This window comes from Diachasma alloeum, unplaced genomic scaffold (genome assembly GCF_001412515.2).
Source record: "Diachasma alloeum isolate Michigan unplaced genomic scaffold, Dall2.0 Dall_scaffold_00937, whole genome shotgun sequence".
NCBI classification, from domain to species: Eukaryota; Metazoa; Arthropoda; class Insecta; order Hymenoptera; family Braconidae; genus Diachasma; species Diachasma alloeum.
Window position 1 is genome coordinate 151,836 of NW_021681054.1, and position 15,986 is coordinate 167,821.

At 35.7% G+C, this 15,986-nt stretch overlaps 2 protein-coding genes across 10 annotated transcripts; both read left to right on the top strand.

Annotated features, from left to right (window-relative positions):
• Nucleotides 1-603: 603 nt before the first annotated feature.
• LOC107045448 (RNA-binding protein squid) lies at nt 604-10,613 on the top strand. Of its 8 annotated transcripts, none has more exons than XR_001461435.1 (9): nt 604-1,013; nt 5,195-5,233; nt 5,341-5,381; nt 5,633-5,760; nt 6,012-6,290; nt 6,400-6,640; nt 8,005-8,076; nt 9,195-9,312; nt 9,701-9,792. XR_001461435.1 is itself a non-coding variant. In XM_015267739.1 (8 exons), exons 1-8 carry the CDS (start codon nt 886-888, stop codon nt 9,844-9,846), a joined length of 1,074 nt encoding a protein of 357 aa, XP_015123225.1. In that variant the 5' UTR covers nt 604-885; the 3' UTR covers nt 9,847-10,613. The 8 variants fall into 8 exon arrangements, 4 of the variants coding, with proteins under 4 accessions (XP_015123225.1, XP_015123226.1, XP_015123227.1 ...); XR_001461436.1 differs by having other exon boundaries at nt 6,400-6,634; XR_001461438.1 differs by lacking the exon at nt 8,005-8,076 and having other exon boundaries at nt 6,400-6,634.
• Nucleotides 10,614-10,746: 133 nt separating this feature from the next.
• LOC107045447 (ras GTPase-activating protein-binding protein 2) lies at nt 10,747-15,668 on the top strand. 2 transcript variants are annotated; one of them, XM_015267737.1, is made up of 5 exons: nt 10,747-11,634; nt 12,487-12,701; nt 12,792-12,975; nt 13,074-14,478; nt 14,573-15,668. In XM_015267737.1, the coding sequence occupies exons 2-5, from the start codon at nt 12,604-12,606 to the stop codon at nt 14,710-14,712; spliced, it is 1,827 nt and encodes a 608-aa protein (XP_015123223.1). In that variant the 5' UTR covers nt 10,747-11,634; nt 12,487-12,603; the 3' UTR covers nt 14,713-15,668. The 2 variants fall into 2 exon arrangements, with proteins under 2 accessions (XP_015123223.1, XP_015123224.1); XM_015267738.1 differs by lacking the exon at nt 10,747-11,634 and adding an exon at nt 11,743-12,390.
• The last annotated feature ends 318 nt before the right edge of the window (nt 15,669-15,986 follow it).

Here is a 15,986-nt window from a genome sequence, read left to right on the forward strand (position 1 = left end):
GCTGGAAATTGGAACGTAATCGCTCTCTAGCGACGGTTTTCACAAGCTGGAAGCATCGTGCTTCTTGACGCTCATCGATCGGTTTTTCAGGGACGGCTGCTGCAATGCCGGCCACTGGAGAACCCCAATATTTCCTGATAATTATCTAAGAACTCGAAATTAATCCTGTGAATTGTCCTAGAGCCTTGAAAAAAATCCCACAACAGGAAAAACTCAAAACGTTCAAGAAAAACTCGGTTTTCCAACAGTTCTATTGACGATTGGCGTGTAATTTCCGGTGGAATTTTCCACACGCGTTACCTCCGAAATTCCGTAGAAATACCGATTGATGATTAGCAATAGCAATATTAAGATTGCTGCGATGATTCGAAAACAATATATCGCCGTGATATATAATTTTGTGCCATTTATCGGCATATTTAATGCCCCTTGAATATTTTCTGGTTTATTTTTATTTTTTTTATTGGCGCAAAAAGGGGCCTGATACCCTCGGGGCGCGGTCCTGAAGTCTGTTCTCTCATTGGTCGCTTGTCCGGAAAATGAGGGTGAGGGCATCAAGGGGGGAATATCCCTACCCAGAATGCACTGCGCTTCGTCGAGTCTCGTGAATCTCGAAGTGACTGGTCGTTTGGCTGTCGGCCTTCCTTCTCCATTCGGCAGCCGAGGCGTACGGACGTGTATTTATTATTCACCTCAGTTCCGCGTCTCTAGTGATTGATTTTTCTTAATTATCTTCTCTTTAACAAGAAGTTAATTAAATTGATAAACTCCATTCGATAAAACTAATTCGTTCGCCCGAGTGAATTAGTTGAATTGCGCGAAAAAAATCCGCAATTATTTCAAAAATTAATTTGTTCATTTGAATAAACAATAAAAGTTTGAATAATGGCTGATCAGGAGAATAAGGACTTCAGTGAGGACATCGCCGACCAGTCTTTCGAGCAGAACGGAGAGGCGGAAAATGGCGGCGGCGGTGACGCCACAGAAAATGGACAGGATTCCCAGGAAGACAGGTAAGACTTTTCATCGAATTTTTATTGTTTCTATTTACGGGTCTATTCTTCTTTTCCATTCTTAATTTTCCTCTCGTGACATTTCGTCCCTCAGATTATTCGATTTTTCGTGATAAAAGATAATAATTCCGAATTTTATCGAGGACTTGCTCGAGACAAAATGGCAGACGCGCGTTGCCGCCAGCGAGGAGTTGAGAATATGATAAAGCAATGAGAGTTGAGAAAATCCAAATGCATCCGCGTCGGTTTATCGCGTGTCTGCTATTTTTCCTCGGGTTATGGGAGATTGTTAGCTCTTGGGTGAGTGAGTGGTTGTATTTTTTGGATTCACGGGATTTTTTCATGGAAATTATGTAGTCTTTGTGGAGACGCTGGGCATTGGGCCGGCATTGGCGTCCAAGACGCACCCACGCATGAGGGAATGAGAAGACGCAATAGTAGGCGACTTTGTAAAATGGCTGATAATAGCCGGAGGTTTAGGTCACATTGCGAACCATTTCACAATTATTAATGGACGATTATGAATAATTATTTCCTGCTCGTAGCATTTATATTTTCTGCAACAATTGGCGGAAATTGTAATAATTTATGTACGCAACGTCTTCGTAAATCTGCACATGAATTTCTAGACTTGTAAAATCCTCCACCATTTGTCAATTGTAACGCGTGATAAGTAACGATTTTGTTAAAAAAAAAATTAATAATAATATATATATATTAACAGAAGACAATAATTTCGCACTTATCTCGTGGATTCGATTATAATGTGAAATGATAAAACTTACGAATAAATTGTTAAAATAGTCTGTAAGAATTTTAATCTCATCGAGCGGTCAAGGTTTTCTCTTCTCTTTTCTATTCCACACTTTCAGCAATCACAAACTTGGATTCACTCGACGGCCGATTTTACTGTACTATATATTTCAGTCGCAATTTATATCTCCAATTGTCACTATTTAATATCTCTCGTGTTGATAATTCCACAGCCAATATGCGTAAAAATGAGTAAAGATTGAGTAAATAAATGACGGGTAAGCATTGTCTAGATGAGTAATTTTAGAGATTAATTCTGTTCAAAAGGGAAAGGGGATGCAATCTTCAAATTAATTGATTGATTGATTGATTTGACCCATGTTGTAGATGAATGTGCTGAATTTTCAAGTTTTGCATCCCCTCGCTCATAATAAATTACGTAAAAATCGTGCAGATTTGAAATCGGAGACGTTGACGTTACGGGAAAAACCTAGAATACAATTGGTGCCAATGGCCGGCGGCTCTCCACAGATGGTTATCAATTCTCATTCTTTTCACATGATTCTATCGATCGAAAAAATAATAGTCATGAAATTATTGTAAGTCATTCTCCCGTAATCAATGCAATTTTTTCATAGGAATGAAAAACATTTGAAACCTTAAAATTAATGGATTTTGTCTTAGTATGTAGTATAATACTGAAAAATTTTTTGTAAATCTAATGTAAAACACCTTAATTTCCAGTCCTACCTTTATGAATTAATTGATTGTAAACGATTTTAATAAAATTTGTAAATGATATAATAATCCTGTCAATCGGTAGATACTTTATGATTGAAGAGAACTTGAAAATTTATCGGCTAATTAATTGTAAAAAAATGTTATTTCTTTTTTTTATCATTTTTTTTCTCCAATAACTAGATTTTCTTTTGGAAGATTTATAAATGTTATCTTTGTGCCAGCCGTGAGAGAGTCAACTGCCGTGTTTTCATTCGATTGCAGCTGAATTTAACTGAATCAATTGTCGAGTAGAACCAATGGAAATTGAGAAATCCTCAAAACGATTGATTGCCTGTGGGATATCACAATAGAGAGTATCTTTGAAGCCTTGTGATAAAAAAAAATTTAACTATCGTCTCATCGTCAAGTATCGTCACGGCACAAGCACTGGAAGTTCGAGTCAAAGTACTGTTTCGCACAGAGAATATGAAAAATACAAATCACCTTGCCTGCTGGGTCACGCAGTAGAGTTCAATTGCATATAAAATATATAAATTGAAGTGATTATTTTGGGGCGTGACCGAAGCAACAGAGTCACTAGGGCCAAAATAAATAAACCAAAAAAACCAAAAATGCGAAAAAAATTATTGTCAACAGACTACGTGGAGCGCCATTAACCCAGTTTATGTGGCTTGGTCTGCAGGTGGCAAACGACCCAGTGCGAATATGGGCGGGCGGCTCGCAACTGGCTTACCGAGAACCTACCGACAACTCTGAGTACCGGCGAGTGACTGGTGCCCACGGTATTTATCACCAGCCCTAGATGATATAAAACAAAAATATGAAAAAAAAAAAAAAAAAAAAAAAAAAAAAAAAAAAAAAAAAAAAAAAAAAAAAAAAAAAAAAAAAAAAAAAAAAAAAAAAAAAAAAAAAAAAAAAAAAAAAAAAAAAAAAAAAAAAAAAAAAAAAAAAAAAAAAAAAAAAAAAAAAAAAAAAAAAAAAAAAAAAAAAAAAAAAAAAAAAAAAAAAAAAAAAAAAAAAAAAAAAAAAAAAAAAAAAAAAAAAAAAAAAAAAAAAAAAAAAAAAAAAAAAAAAAAAAAAAAAAAAAAAAAAAAAAAAAAAAAAAAAAAAAAAAAAAAAAAAAAAAAAAAAAAAAAAAAAAAAAAAAAAAAAAAAAAAAAAAAAAAAAAAAAAAAAAAAAAAAAAAAAAAAAAAAAAAAAAAAAAAAAAAAAAAAAAAAAAAAAAAAAAAAAAAAAAAAAAAAAAAAAAAAAAAAAAAAAAAAAAAAAAAAAAAAAAAAAAAAAAAAAAAAAAAAAAAAAAAAAAAAAAAAAAAAAAAAAAAAAAAAAAAAAAAAAAAAAAAAAAAAAAAAAAAAAAAAAAAAAAAAAAAAAAAAAAAAAAAAAAAAAAAAAAAAAAAAAAAAAAAAAAAAAAAAAAAAAAAAAAAAAAAAAAAAAAAAAAAAAAAAAAAAAAAAAAAAAAAAAAAAAAAAAAAAAAAAAAAAAAAAAAAAAAAAAAAAAAAAAAAAAAAAAAAAAAAAAAAANCAAAAAAAACAGAAAGCCAAAAGTTCAATGAAACAGCAAATATAAAATTTTCTAGTGAAAATGTGAGATTATTCCACCGCAGCTTGTGTTTTGAGCAAACATATCATAAAAATTGGAGGAAAAGTACATCACCACTCGATGCAATTGATCAAATACTTATTTGCCGATGAATTTGTGAATAAATTTATCAAGTTCATGACATTTTGAGAGAACAAATCATATGGGTATTGTAATGCGAGATTATCTTTGCCACTTGTGAGAGACAAATATGTGTAAAATCATTTTTAAGAGATTATGAAAAAGAGAAAGATTCAGTGGATTTTTTTTTATAGCATTCCCATATTTGTAATAGAGTTCCAGTTCAGAGTCAACCCAATTATCAATTCCTTTGGGCCTATCAGCAGTTAAGAGAATATACTATTCGTTGATTATGTGGATGAACAAGTTTAATTATTGTTTTCCTTAGGCGCAGCTGTGTGGCAACTGGAGTCTTGACATATAATCGATCAAATTTTCCCATTTTTTTTCTTTTTTAGAAACTTTTTATTTGCTTTCCTCATTCTCTTAAAATTTTCCCATTTTTTTTTCGTTTTTCATCTCGTTATTATTATGACTTTTCTATTGGCTAGGTACTTTATTCTTTTAGGGGTCTGTTGTATCGAATATCTATTGACTGTAATAATCCCTTGTCATCGGCGTTTCTCTTCAAAATTTGTCATTTGGGAGAATACACTTGTTACTATTTTCTGTTATGTGTTGTGGAGACATCATATACACCGTACATGATTTCTTTATTTAGTTTGTTAAGGAAATAGAGATAAATTTAATTAACCACATATTCTGTTGTTGTAATAGAGTAGAGAAAACTGGAAGGGAATCAAACTTATTCTCTCTCTCTCTCTCGCTCTCTGTGTGTGCTCGGTGTTGAATTTATTCTTCCCTGTTTGTTTCTATTTTTAACAGCAATTCGAGATCATTCCAGGGGTCGAATCAATGTTCCTTTTTGATAATGGATTACTTTCATTGAGGGATCAGATTTTCTTTGGCTGCGTTTATTTTTATTTACTGAAATATTCGAGAGATTTAATGATTTAGTACATGTCACTTATTAACCAGATTTTATCGTTCACATTTATCTAATATTTTTTTCGATTCATTTGCAGGTCTGCTGGCGGTAACAACCAGGAGTCGCTGAATGACAGGTACTTAATCATTCAATTCCATTGATTTACAATATGATATGAATCTTTTTCACTTGAGTATTTGGGGACAATTATTTATTCGTGTTATTTTTTTTCTGTACATTCAGGAAATTGTTCGTTGGAGGTCTCAGTTGGGAAACCACTGACAGTGAGTATAATTTTTATTGATGATTATTGATAGAGTCTTGGAGATTTCCAAATTAAAGTCGAGAAAAAAAAATCAGCAATGATGTATTATTATCTTAGGACACCTTCGGACAGCAGAATGGCACTGTTGTATGAGACTAATAGATATCTGAGCTTACTTTTAACAAATTAATGATTTTTTTTTTATGAGACCAATTGACATGAAGGGATGTAAGACATTTTTATTAATGAAATGCTGTTTTATTTTTTCAGAGGAACTAAGAGATCACTTTGGTTCATATGGAGACATCGAGAGTATCAATGTCAAGACAGATCCCAACACTGGAAGGTCAAGGGGCTTTGCATTCATCGTCTTTGCCAAGGCTGAATCGCTGGACAAGGTAATTATTTTTCATTCCAATTGAGAATGGCAAGTGGTAATTCGGGATATTTGACAAATTAATTGCTCCTGTTTTACTACTTTCCCATTAATTTTTTCTATTCCCCCATTCAAAATGATGATTTTAATAGTCAGTTCTGCTACTGAGTGTAAGTGAGGACAACCTTGGCTGCTGAAGCTAAAAAAATATCCCCCAAAAATATTCACCCTCTCTGGTACAAATTCTAACCAGACAATTGTCTTTCTGTTCAGATTATGCAAGCTGGTGACCACATCATCAACAACAAAAAAGTTGACCCGAAAAAAGCCAAGGCACGACACGGAAAAATCTTTGTCGGAGGACTGTCTACTGAACTGTCTGACGATGACATTAAGAACTTCTTCTCTCAATTCGGCACCATCGTTGATGTCGAAATGCCATTCGATAAGACAAAGAACCAGAGGAAGGGTTTCTGCTTTATCACGTTTGAATCAGAACAGGTGGTCAACGAACTCCTCAAGACACCAAAACAAACGATCAATGGCAAAGAGGTGAGAAATTCGTAATCATTGAAATTTAACATTTTTTTTTCCCTCAACATCACTCCGTACGAAATAAAAACAACTCTATATTTAATTCCATAATTTTTATTGTTTGCAGGTTGATGTAAAGAAAGCTACACCAAAACCAGATGGCATGGGTGGAATGAGAGGTGGTGCTGTTGCCAGAGGTGGTCGTGGACGAGGCCGCGGCCGAGGATTTGGAGCCCAGGGAGGCTGGGGCCAGAGCAATTACAGCGGTGGCTATGGATACGGTCAGGGTGGCTATGGTGGTGGATATGATGGTTACAATTACGACTACTACAGCGCTGGATACGCTCCCTACGATTACAATGGTTACGGTAATTACAGTACTTATTAATTTTAAGGCTCTCCCGACTCTTCTTCATTTTTTTTATTACGTGAATTATTCTCGAGTCAATAATTTCCAGTTGAATTGAACTTTCGTTTAGTTTTTTGTATTTTTTATGATAATACATTTGGAATATTTGTTGTTATCAAATGAGATTAGAAGACAGCTGCATCGTATCGTAGTTTTAATGTTAGAATATGCCCAGTTGAATGAAACAACATTCACAGATTAGCAGACAGATGCACTCATTTTCAATCTAATCCATGATTATTATTACAGAATGTTTACATAATTTCTATGATAACGATGACGTATGAACTTGATTTTTTTTACAAGTCTGTGGAATAATCTGCTCAGCATTTGCGCATTGCTGTTTGGTGTCATTAGTTCAATTAAATCCAGATAAATAGAAATATTATAATTAAGATAACAAGCTCGTAATGATAAAAATGAAGGAAAAGTGAACAGCACAATGAGGGGTACGAGATGAAAAATCGAGTAAAGCCCATTCATTCCTGCTTATCATCATCATTATCATCATCATCATCCACCCAACAACTCTTTCCCATCACGCATGGAGTCTATATTTTAATCCCAACCTTTTCAAAATCGCATTGATAACGTCATTATGAAAATCAATTCTATCATTTCATGGCTACGGAATATAAATCGAAGAAGGAAGGAAAAAATATTCCTCAATTGCAGTTTATTTCTCCTATTTCAGAGATAGTCATTGTGGGTTTAAATCTGTTTAGTTTAGGGATATCCTAGTATTATGGCTAAGGGAGGAACATTAAAACTAGAATTAATTTTCATTTTTCGATTAACAAAGTAAGATAGAACCATATTGTTTAGCTGTTGCACTTCTGTCAAAGCCTCAGGAGGAGATTGAAGAGGTAGTGGAGTGGTGAAATGATGGAGAATTGTTTTTCTCCTTATTAATAAAATTGTATTTATGAAGTCAATCGTTAACGAGACCCGTCAATTGTTATTTGTATTTAATATGAGTGATATCACGAGAAAATGTTTACCAACATTTTCCCCCTTAAAATCACTCGTTATCGAGATAATTCAATTGTTAACAAATTGTAAAAATCGTGAAATGTGATAAGTAAAATTTAACATTTTCTTTTAAAACATGAGTTTAATTTTCAATTGTCAGTCACTGTTCCACACCTCGAACAATCATCGTCTCAACTCCTTAAAATCATAATTTTTACAACGAGATTTCAGAGGAGAGCAACGCAGACAACCTCACCATAAAATCTAATCAGAAAATAAAAAAAAAACCTCTCATCGAACAATTAAATAACTAAAGTCTCTCTTATACCGTGTGTTCCATGAAAACGGCAGACGGCTATGGCTATGGCGGGGGTAGTTACGATGGTGGCTACAATGGCGGGCGCGGTGGTGCACGGGGTAAAGGTACGCATTAGCGTTCCTTATCTATTGTTTTTGTTCACCCTCCATTAAAATCGGTATCAACAATTATCTCCCCAGTTTTACTTTCTCCCAAAAAAAAAAACACCTGTTCATATATTTCTCTGTGACCCCGAGATACCACAAAAAACATACCCAGGTTATCCTCTCACGACCGTTACGCCCCTCACAAATCGATTAGAACGAATAGTTTAAAAATAATTAAAGTATCATCTCACCCATACACTTGCATGAATGCGCTTGTCACTCATTCACATGGTAACACCAGCGCTCTATATTTCAATATATTTTACAGGACGTACACAATATTCTTCACAAAAACCTATCATTTAAATATCTCTCATTCCTTCCCCTTAACACTTACCACGTGGTTCTTCAATTATTGCAAATTGTCAATTTATTATTTCTTTTTGTCATTAAAATTTTTAGTTGGTTTTTTGAGTTACACACCCTTATGGATAAATTTCAATTCACTCCTTTAATTAATACCATCCCGATTACATTTCTGGCGATCATTTTTTTGTTCTCATCACTCATTTGTGCCTCTATTCATATCCATTAAATCTATCACAGGGTAAATTGAATTGATTAAAAACAGAAAAATGATAAGGCCAGAAATGTGAGAGGGATTTAAAAAATAAACAGGGAGGTATATGAATTGGGACGCAGCCTACAGCTTACTACCTTAGCCTGTAGCCTCTATGTAGTCAAATATTTTCTCTAGTTTTCTATTTTTTGTTCTGTACATTAATTACAAAAGAAATCAAATGAATTTCGAATAATAATTGAATTAATGATTTCATAGACGAATAGTTGATCCATGCAGTGTGCGTGTGGTAGATTTTTTTTTTTGCATAATCAAATAAAAATTAGTTTAAGTGACTTATTCAAAACACGTCACCAGATTATTCGTTTTTAATTAATCATAATCAATGATTCTTGTTCACAATTTGTTTTGATTGTTTTTTTCTACAATCTTTGTTTATTTTTGTTTTTTTTTTTTTTTTAATATTGAGTTAAGTTGAAAATAACTTCGGTGGAAGGTGTAAAGGGGGGGAATGTCCATAAAATTGGACTAACAGTGCGACATGGGTGTGTTTCAGGAGGCTCAGGCTACGGCGGCAAGCAGAGGGGTGGTGGTCGCCAGAACCAAAGGCACCAACCCTATTAATGGAATATCATTAATCGCGACATCAATGCTAATTGGCATTGTAACCGCTGGTGAGTGTCCCCTTAATCTTTCCTTACCACCTCATTTATCTAAAGAAAAAAAAATCGAAAAAAAAGGTTCTTCGAAGGTGGAATAAGGATACAAAAATAATACAAAAAATTAATGAAATAATAAAACTTATTCCACTTGCATGAAGAACCAAAAATATTCATTTAACTAAAAGGCTTCTTGTGAATCGTTTTATCCTCTCATCTCCCCTTTCATTTATTAACTTTTGCCTGCTTCACCTTCTGCATGGAATTCCCTTCCTCTCTTTCCCTCTCCACTTGTTATAAATTATTTCGTGAATTTTAATATATCCAGCATTAAGACCTGTGTTATCAGCATTGTTACTTATTTTTTGTGGAATTTTAAATAATTTTAATTTGATTTTTACAGGCTCCCTGCCCCACAACAAATCTCACAACTCGTCGAATCATCATTCCATTAAGCCCCGTCATTTTCAACCACAAGACATGCAACAACGCAGACAACTGTCGCAAAATAATTACACCCACCAAGATCACCAACAGAAGCAGCAATAGCTTGTAAAGCAATGATCGATTCTTTACTTTCGTTCTTTCATCGTTCATAAACCCCTCAAATGAAGAATATTAAAATTTTGCTTGCTCCGTCATTATTTCAGGTGGCTTATTTTCTTTACACACATAAGTTTAAAATATTAGAAATTATGGATTCATTAACGCTCTTGATATGTATTATTGTGTACATACTGGAGACGTACATGTGTTTTCTAAACTGTATTTTTCTCCCTTGTCACTTTTATCTCTCGTCTTTTGTACAAATTCATTAAATTCACCCCCAGTCTTCTTCACTATTTTCAGTCACTTCATAATTTATCAAAAGAATTCAACAAAAATTATCAATGATTCATTCACTCCATCCAACATTTTGTACAAAAGATGAATAGATTAAGAGCGAAAAAAGGCCAACAATGTATGAATTTGTCTAATCATTAAGTGACACAATAGTAAAACAATAATTACGATGTGAACGTAAAAAATGATTGAAGTAATCGACGTATGTCCTCACACCTTTTTTAACAATAAGATTATTTTAATTTTGTCTATAATTGATATTTACTACTACTAGTGTTTAAGTAAGCAGGCAATGTACTTTTTACTGAAAAAAAAACAAAAGAATGGAAAATGATACGAACAGAACAAATTAGTGACAGTTTCTACATGTAGAAATTGTTTTATGTTTACGATTAAGTACGTGTCGTAAAAAGAATAATTGCTTCCTTATTGCTAAGTTAATAGGATTAAATAAATTCATTTTGTGTACATAATTAATATGTTAATTTATTTCATTCAACCCATATATGAACATTGAGTGAATGAGCAGCATTTTTTTTCTTCATTCTATTGAAGCAAAGATTTGTCGATAAAAAAGAAATGATTGGAATTTTTTTTCCTCAAAAGACAATTCAAAGTTGAATATGAAGTCACTTCTAAAAAAGGTGCATTATCATTTGTAAATGAGTAAAAATTTTCTATGAGTCATGATAAATGTCGTAATGGTGATATTTTCCAGTCCTGCAGATGTCACCACTGGAATTATCATGAAAAATCGAATCTTAAAAGCTCCATTGGAAGAAAAAAAAAGTCTTGCCGCCGTTTCAATGTTTTGCCACTTGTGAATCCATAAAATACGTGAATAAAAATCCATAAGAATAAAATTATTCATGAACAACCGTTGGAAATCCACCACAAGATCTTAGTTCCTCACGCCATCCACCAGAGTGTGAATCCAAAAGCTACACCACAAAATGGCCAAATTCATTTTAGGAACACAAATATCCCGAAGTTAGCCAACAATCCCTTTCAATTATCCCCGTGTATTTTACCGGCTCATACGGTGTACTATAATTCCAGTGTGCAGGGTTTCGCTGTGTGCTGATACCACGAGTGCTCCTCCGGTTGACTTTTTTTTTTTTGTGTAACAGAGACAGAATAAAGAGAAACAAGTCATAACTATTCTACATCCCCCTCTCTCAATAACCAAGTACCAAACTCTGAAATAGAGGATAGAGTTAATGTTTGTACATTAATTTTTGTATTTAATAAATTTTTACGATAATATACGTTTTAATCGTTGGGAGATTGTACATTTTTTGCCTACGATTGAGCTGTTGGGGGTTAGTGGTGGCAGACTGGACGTTTGTTGTTTGATCCATTTTTCCAAGGGAGAATATTTCGAGCACTCGTTTTTTTTTTTCGGGAGTCCCGGCTCGAATCTAACCGACATTCCGGCGCTGGACAGCTCTGACACACGAGGAAGAGAGTTTACGAGAGGAAATACGCCAGAGGGTGAGTTCAGCTTGATATTCAGTGAATTTTCCCTCATTGATGGGAAAATCACTCGGAAATTCTTATCAAAGTTTTTTTTATTCTTGAGATAGAGGAATTTGGGGGGTGGGGATGGGGGGATAAGAGGAAGAGAATCGGGAAGATTTGTAGAGTGGAGAGAATTTGGAGTAGATCCTGGGGATTTTGGCGCTTCGGAGCGTCCAAAAAATCGCCATGCTTGCGCCGGGCGGTCCCTGGAAGTTTCCTCAGTCTCACGACGTGATTTAATACGCCGTAATCCACAAACTTTTTACGTCTTTGGTTTTTCATTTTTCTGGAAGGTGCGAGAGGCTGTGATTGAGGGCTTTTGAGTTATTAAGAAGGCAGGGTGAGGGAGGTGCCTGAAGGCCGTGTGTGTGTGCGTGCGTGGGTGCGTGGAGACTCGGGAAAAAAATTTCGCCATGTGCCTCGAGTTTTAGACACACGCGAGAAGTCTTTGTTGGAGCTAGATTCATTCTAATGATTTTTTTGGGGATTCTATTGATTTCCACAATTATTCAGTGTCTTTTCTTCTCCGTGAATTAATTCAACATATCAATTGTGGAAACTATTGTTTCCAAAATTGTTTGTGCTTTTATCAAATTAATTGAAATTTTTATTTTATCATTGAATCATTCATTAAACTGTACCGATTAAGATTTTTTATCTAGAATATGAATGAATCAGCCTTAGATATATCTAGATATATCTTGGAATTAATTGAGAAAATCATTTTATGTAAGTAATTTCTCGACTTTATAAATTAGGAGCTCATTAAGATAACTGATGGGACGAAGCTTGATTGAGGATTTGTTTTGGCTTGTTTGTGTTCAGAAACCTGCCTCCTGAGACTCGAGGACATTACAAGAAAAGATAAGAGCTTGAGATTTGAGGAAATTGGCAACGATATTATTCGTGTGGAAGTTGTAACATCAAGGTGATATAAAGGAAATGGTCATGGAGGCAACCCCCTCGGCTCAGTCTGTCGGTCGTGAGTTTGTCCGGCAATATTACACGTTGCTCAACCAAGCACCAATTCATTTACACAGGTAATCTTGATTTTTAGTTATAAATCATCGTTGTAGTATTGTTCTAGTCAATTTCATTTTAATTTTTGGTTTCTTTTTTGCTTTTTCAAGATTCTACAGCAACAACTCATCGTTTCTCCATGGAGGACTGAGTATAACTGATCGCGAGATTATCCCAGCAATTGGACAGAAAGAGATTCATCAGAAGATTCAGCAGCTCAATTTCTGCGATTGCCATGCCAAAATTACTCAGGTCGACTCTCAGGCTACTCTCGGTGATGGTGTTGTTGTTCAGGTGAGAAATACAATGAAATATTTTCCCTTGTGGAATGTGACAGCAACAGAATATTCAACAGGACATTGAAAATTCCCTCATAATAATGATATGTCCAGGTGTCAGGAGAGCTCTCAAATGCAGGTCAACCAATGCGTCGTTTCACCCAGACCTTTGTATTGGCAGCGCAGGCTCCCAAAACATACTACGTCCACAACGACATTTTCCGTTACCAGGATCTAGGCTTTCCCGACGAGGAGGAGGGTGAGCTGGAGAGTGAGACGGGTCTGGGTGAGGGTGGCGAGCGTGACGGTGGTGAGGGTCGCTCAGAGGCCGAAGAAGACGACAGCCATCATCCCTCGACAGTGCAGACTGTTGGAGACCAGCAGCAGCAGCAGCAGCAGCAGCAACAACAACAGCAGCAGCAGCAACAGCAGCAGCAGGCTCACACCAACCTCATTCCAGCTCAACAGCCAGGCATCGCTCCGCCCCAGCAACAGATCTACTACCCTCCACCCCCTCAGCCTCAGGTTCATCCAGGCATCCAACCAGTTATCAACGGAAGTGTCCACGAGGAGGCGCCTCTGATCAGTCAGCCAGCACTGGCCCCACCTCAGCAGCCCCCAACTCAACACCAGTACATAACAGAGACAGCACAGGAGCAATTCACCACTCAGGATCAGGAGAGCACGACGACAGAGCCACCACAACAGGTGCCACAATCTCTTGTTGACGAGGACATTCGCACTGAGGAGACCAATGAACAGCAGGAGAGCGAGACTTTCCAGAGTTCATCGGTTGAACCTGAAGTTGATCACAATGCTGCTGGCAATGCCAATAGCCAGAGATCCTACGCACGTACGCTCCGATCCAATGTCATGCCTGGCCACAGTCCACAGGTATCGAAATTGTCCATGTCACCTCCACCCATGTCCATGCCCATTGATGATCGGGCCATGGGGGTGAAGACAGCGAGTTCTTCGACAGTTTCCTCAGGTATCATGTCTTCCGGTCCAGGCCAAATTCATCGAATGGCCAATCAGACACAGCAACAGCCACTGCCACTGCCCCAACAACAGCGCCCACCTCGTGTAGGTCCCCCCCAGAAAGACAATCGTGGACGTAGAGAGTGGCCCGATCACCACCAACTATTCGTTGGTAATGTACCACACCAAGCAACAGAGAACGAACTCAGGAAAATCTTTGAGAGATACGGCAAAGTTGTCGATCTTCATATCCACTGCAAGACTAATGACAGGGGTAAAGGGGGGCCACAGGGACAGAACAACTCCGGAAGAGTACCAAATTATGGATTTGTCACGTTCGAGGATGCCAATGTTGTGCAGAAGGTTCTCGATGCACTTCCTATTCTCTATCCAGATGACAGTGGTCTAAAGCTCAATATTGAGGAGAAGAAAAATAAACCGAGGGGTCCTGGGGATAACATGAGGTCGAACCAGGGTGATGGGAATATGAGGTCATCTATGGGTGGACAACAGCAGCAGTCACAGCAGCGTGGCCCAGGTAATTATGAAAAATGCAATATTTCAATCTTTTGACGATGAAACAAGTCTCAATTTTTCATAGATAAATAAATGAATGTCTCCTAAAATTACAGGTGGACCAGGTGGCCCAATGAGAGGCTCTCAGCATGGTTCAAGAGGTGGTCGTGGTGGATTCCAGCGTGGTGATGGTGGTCGAGGTGGAATGAGGCAACAGAACAACATGGGTAGTGCAGCTTATCAAAATCGTCGTTAAAATCGACCTCGCACTCTCTCTCTTTTTTTTTTTTTCCACTTTGGAAAATACGACGCCAATTACTACCCCTTCCAGACACAAACAAAACAACAAAACAAAAGAAGAGTATAAAGTTAATGCCGTTGGACGGATTAATAGAGGATAATAGACGGCAGAGACAAAAACACTATTAATCTAATGATGATAGAAAACAAAATACAAAGCAAACTCAATCGTTGACGAATGTGTAATCGAATTAAGTTTCCTCTTCTGTTTCTTTGGAGAGAGAATGGTACGTTCTCACTCCAAAATTGTACCTCGGGGCTTCGGAATATCTCCTACAGCTCAATTAATCGATTATCATGCAGTTATTTGTTGCAAAGCGACTAAAATAAACTCTTGAATTTATAGAAAAAAAAAAAACAAAACAAATTATTTACACTTCATCAATCAATTGCTTCTACCTTCTGAGGCCCCGTGCATCGATCGCCACTTTCATTATTATATTTTATTTTCACTGTTCCCTCGAACGCCGTCCGACCCTGACGGTCAACATCAACATCATGTGGATGCAACGTACTATTTTATTTGTTTTTGTGGGAATTGAAATGGAAAATTTCAGATTGAGTCCCCTGAATATTATAAAATGTGATTTTCAAAGGCTTTGATGAATAACGAGATGGATTGAAAAACATTTTCAACATTCCCCATTCAGATCACGTGCCAATGACACTCACTCTGTCAATACCTTCATTTTACTTTCCACTCAAACAACAACCAATCAGTGGTGAAGTGATGAAACGTTGAATTGTTTTGAGAAAAATTATCAATTCGACAATAATTTTACCACTTCACAACTGCAATGATTGACATATTATTTTGCTTTGTCACAAATGAAAAAGCAAAAAGTGTTCTTCATGTAAAAAAGATAAATAAATAAGCCACAAAACGATGTCAAGCCATAATAAAAAAAAAAATTGAACATACAGAATGATGAGTCACACAAGATATTAGGCTTAACTCGTTTTAATCCACGTAGAGAATCGTTGCACCTCTAGAGTGTAAATAAAACAAGATATTCAAATGATCGAAATATTTGACAAAATACCTCGTTGATTTAAATATCTTCAGTAGCTCTACGACTTTTTCACGATTATTTAAAGAGGAAATGAGAAAATTTTTTGAATCAATAAATTAGATGATGAATCCTGCTTCGAACTGCTGAGATCAATCGACCGGTATCGATTGAGACATCATTAACTGAAAAAAAAAAAAAAAAAAAAAAAAAAAAAAAA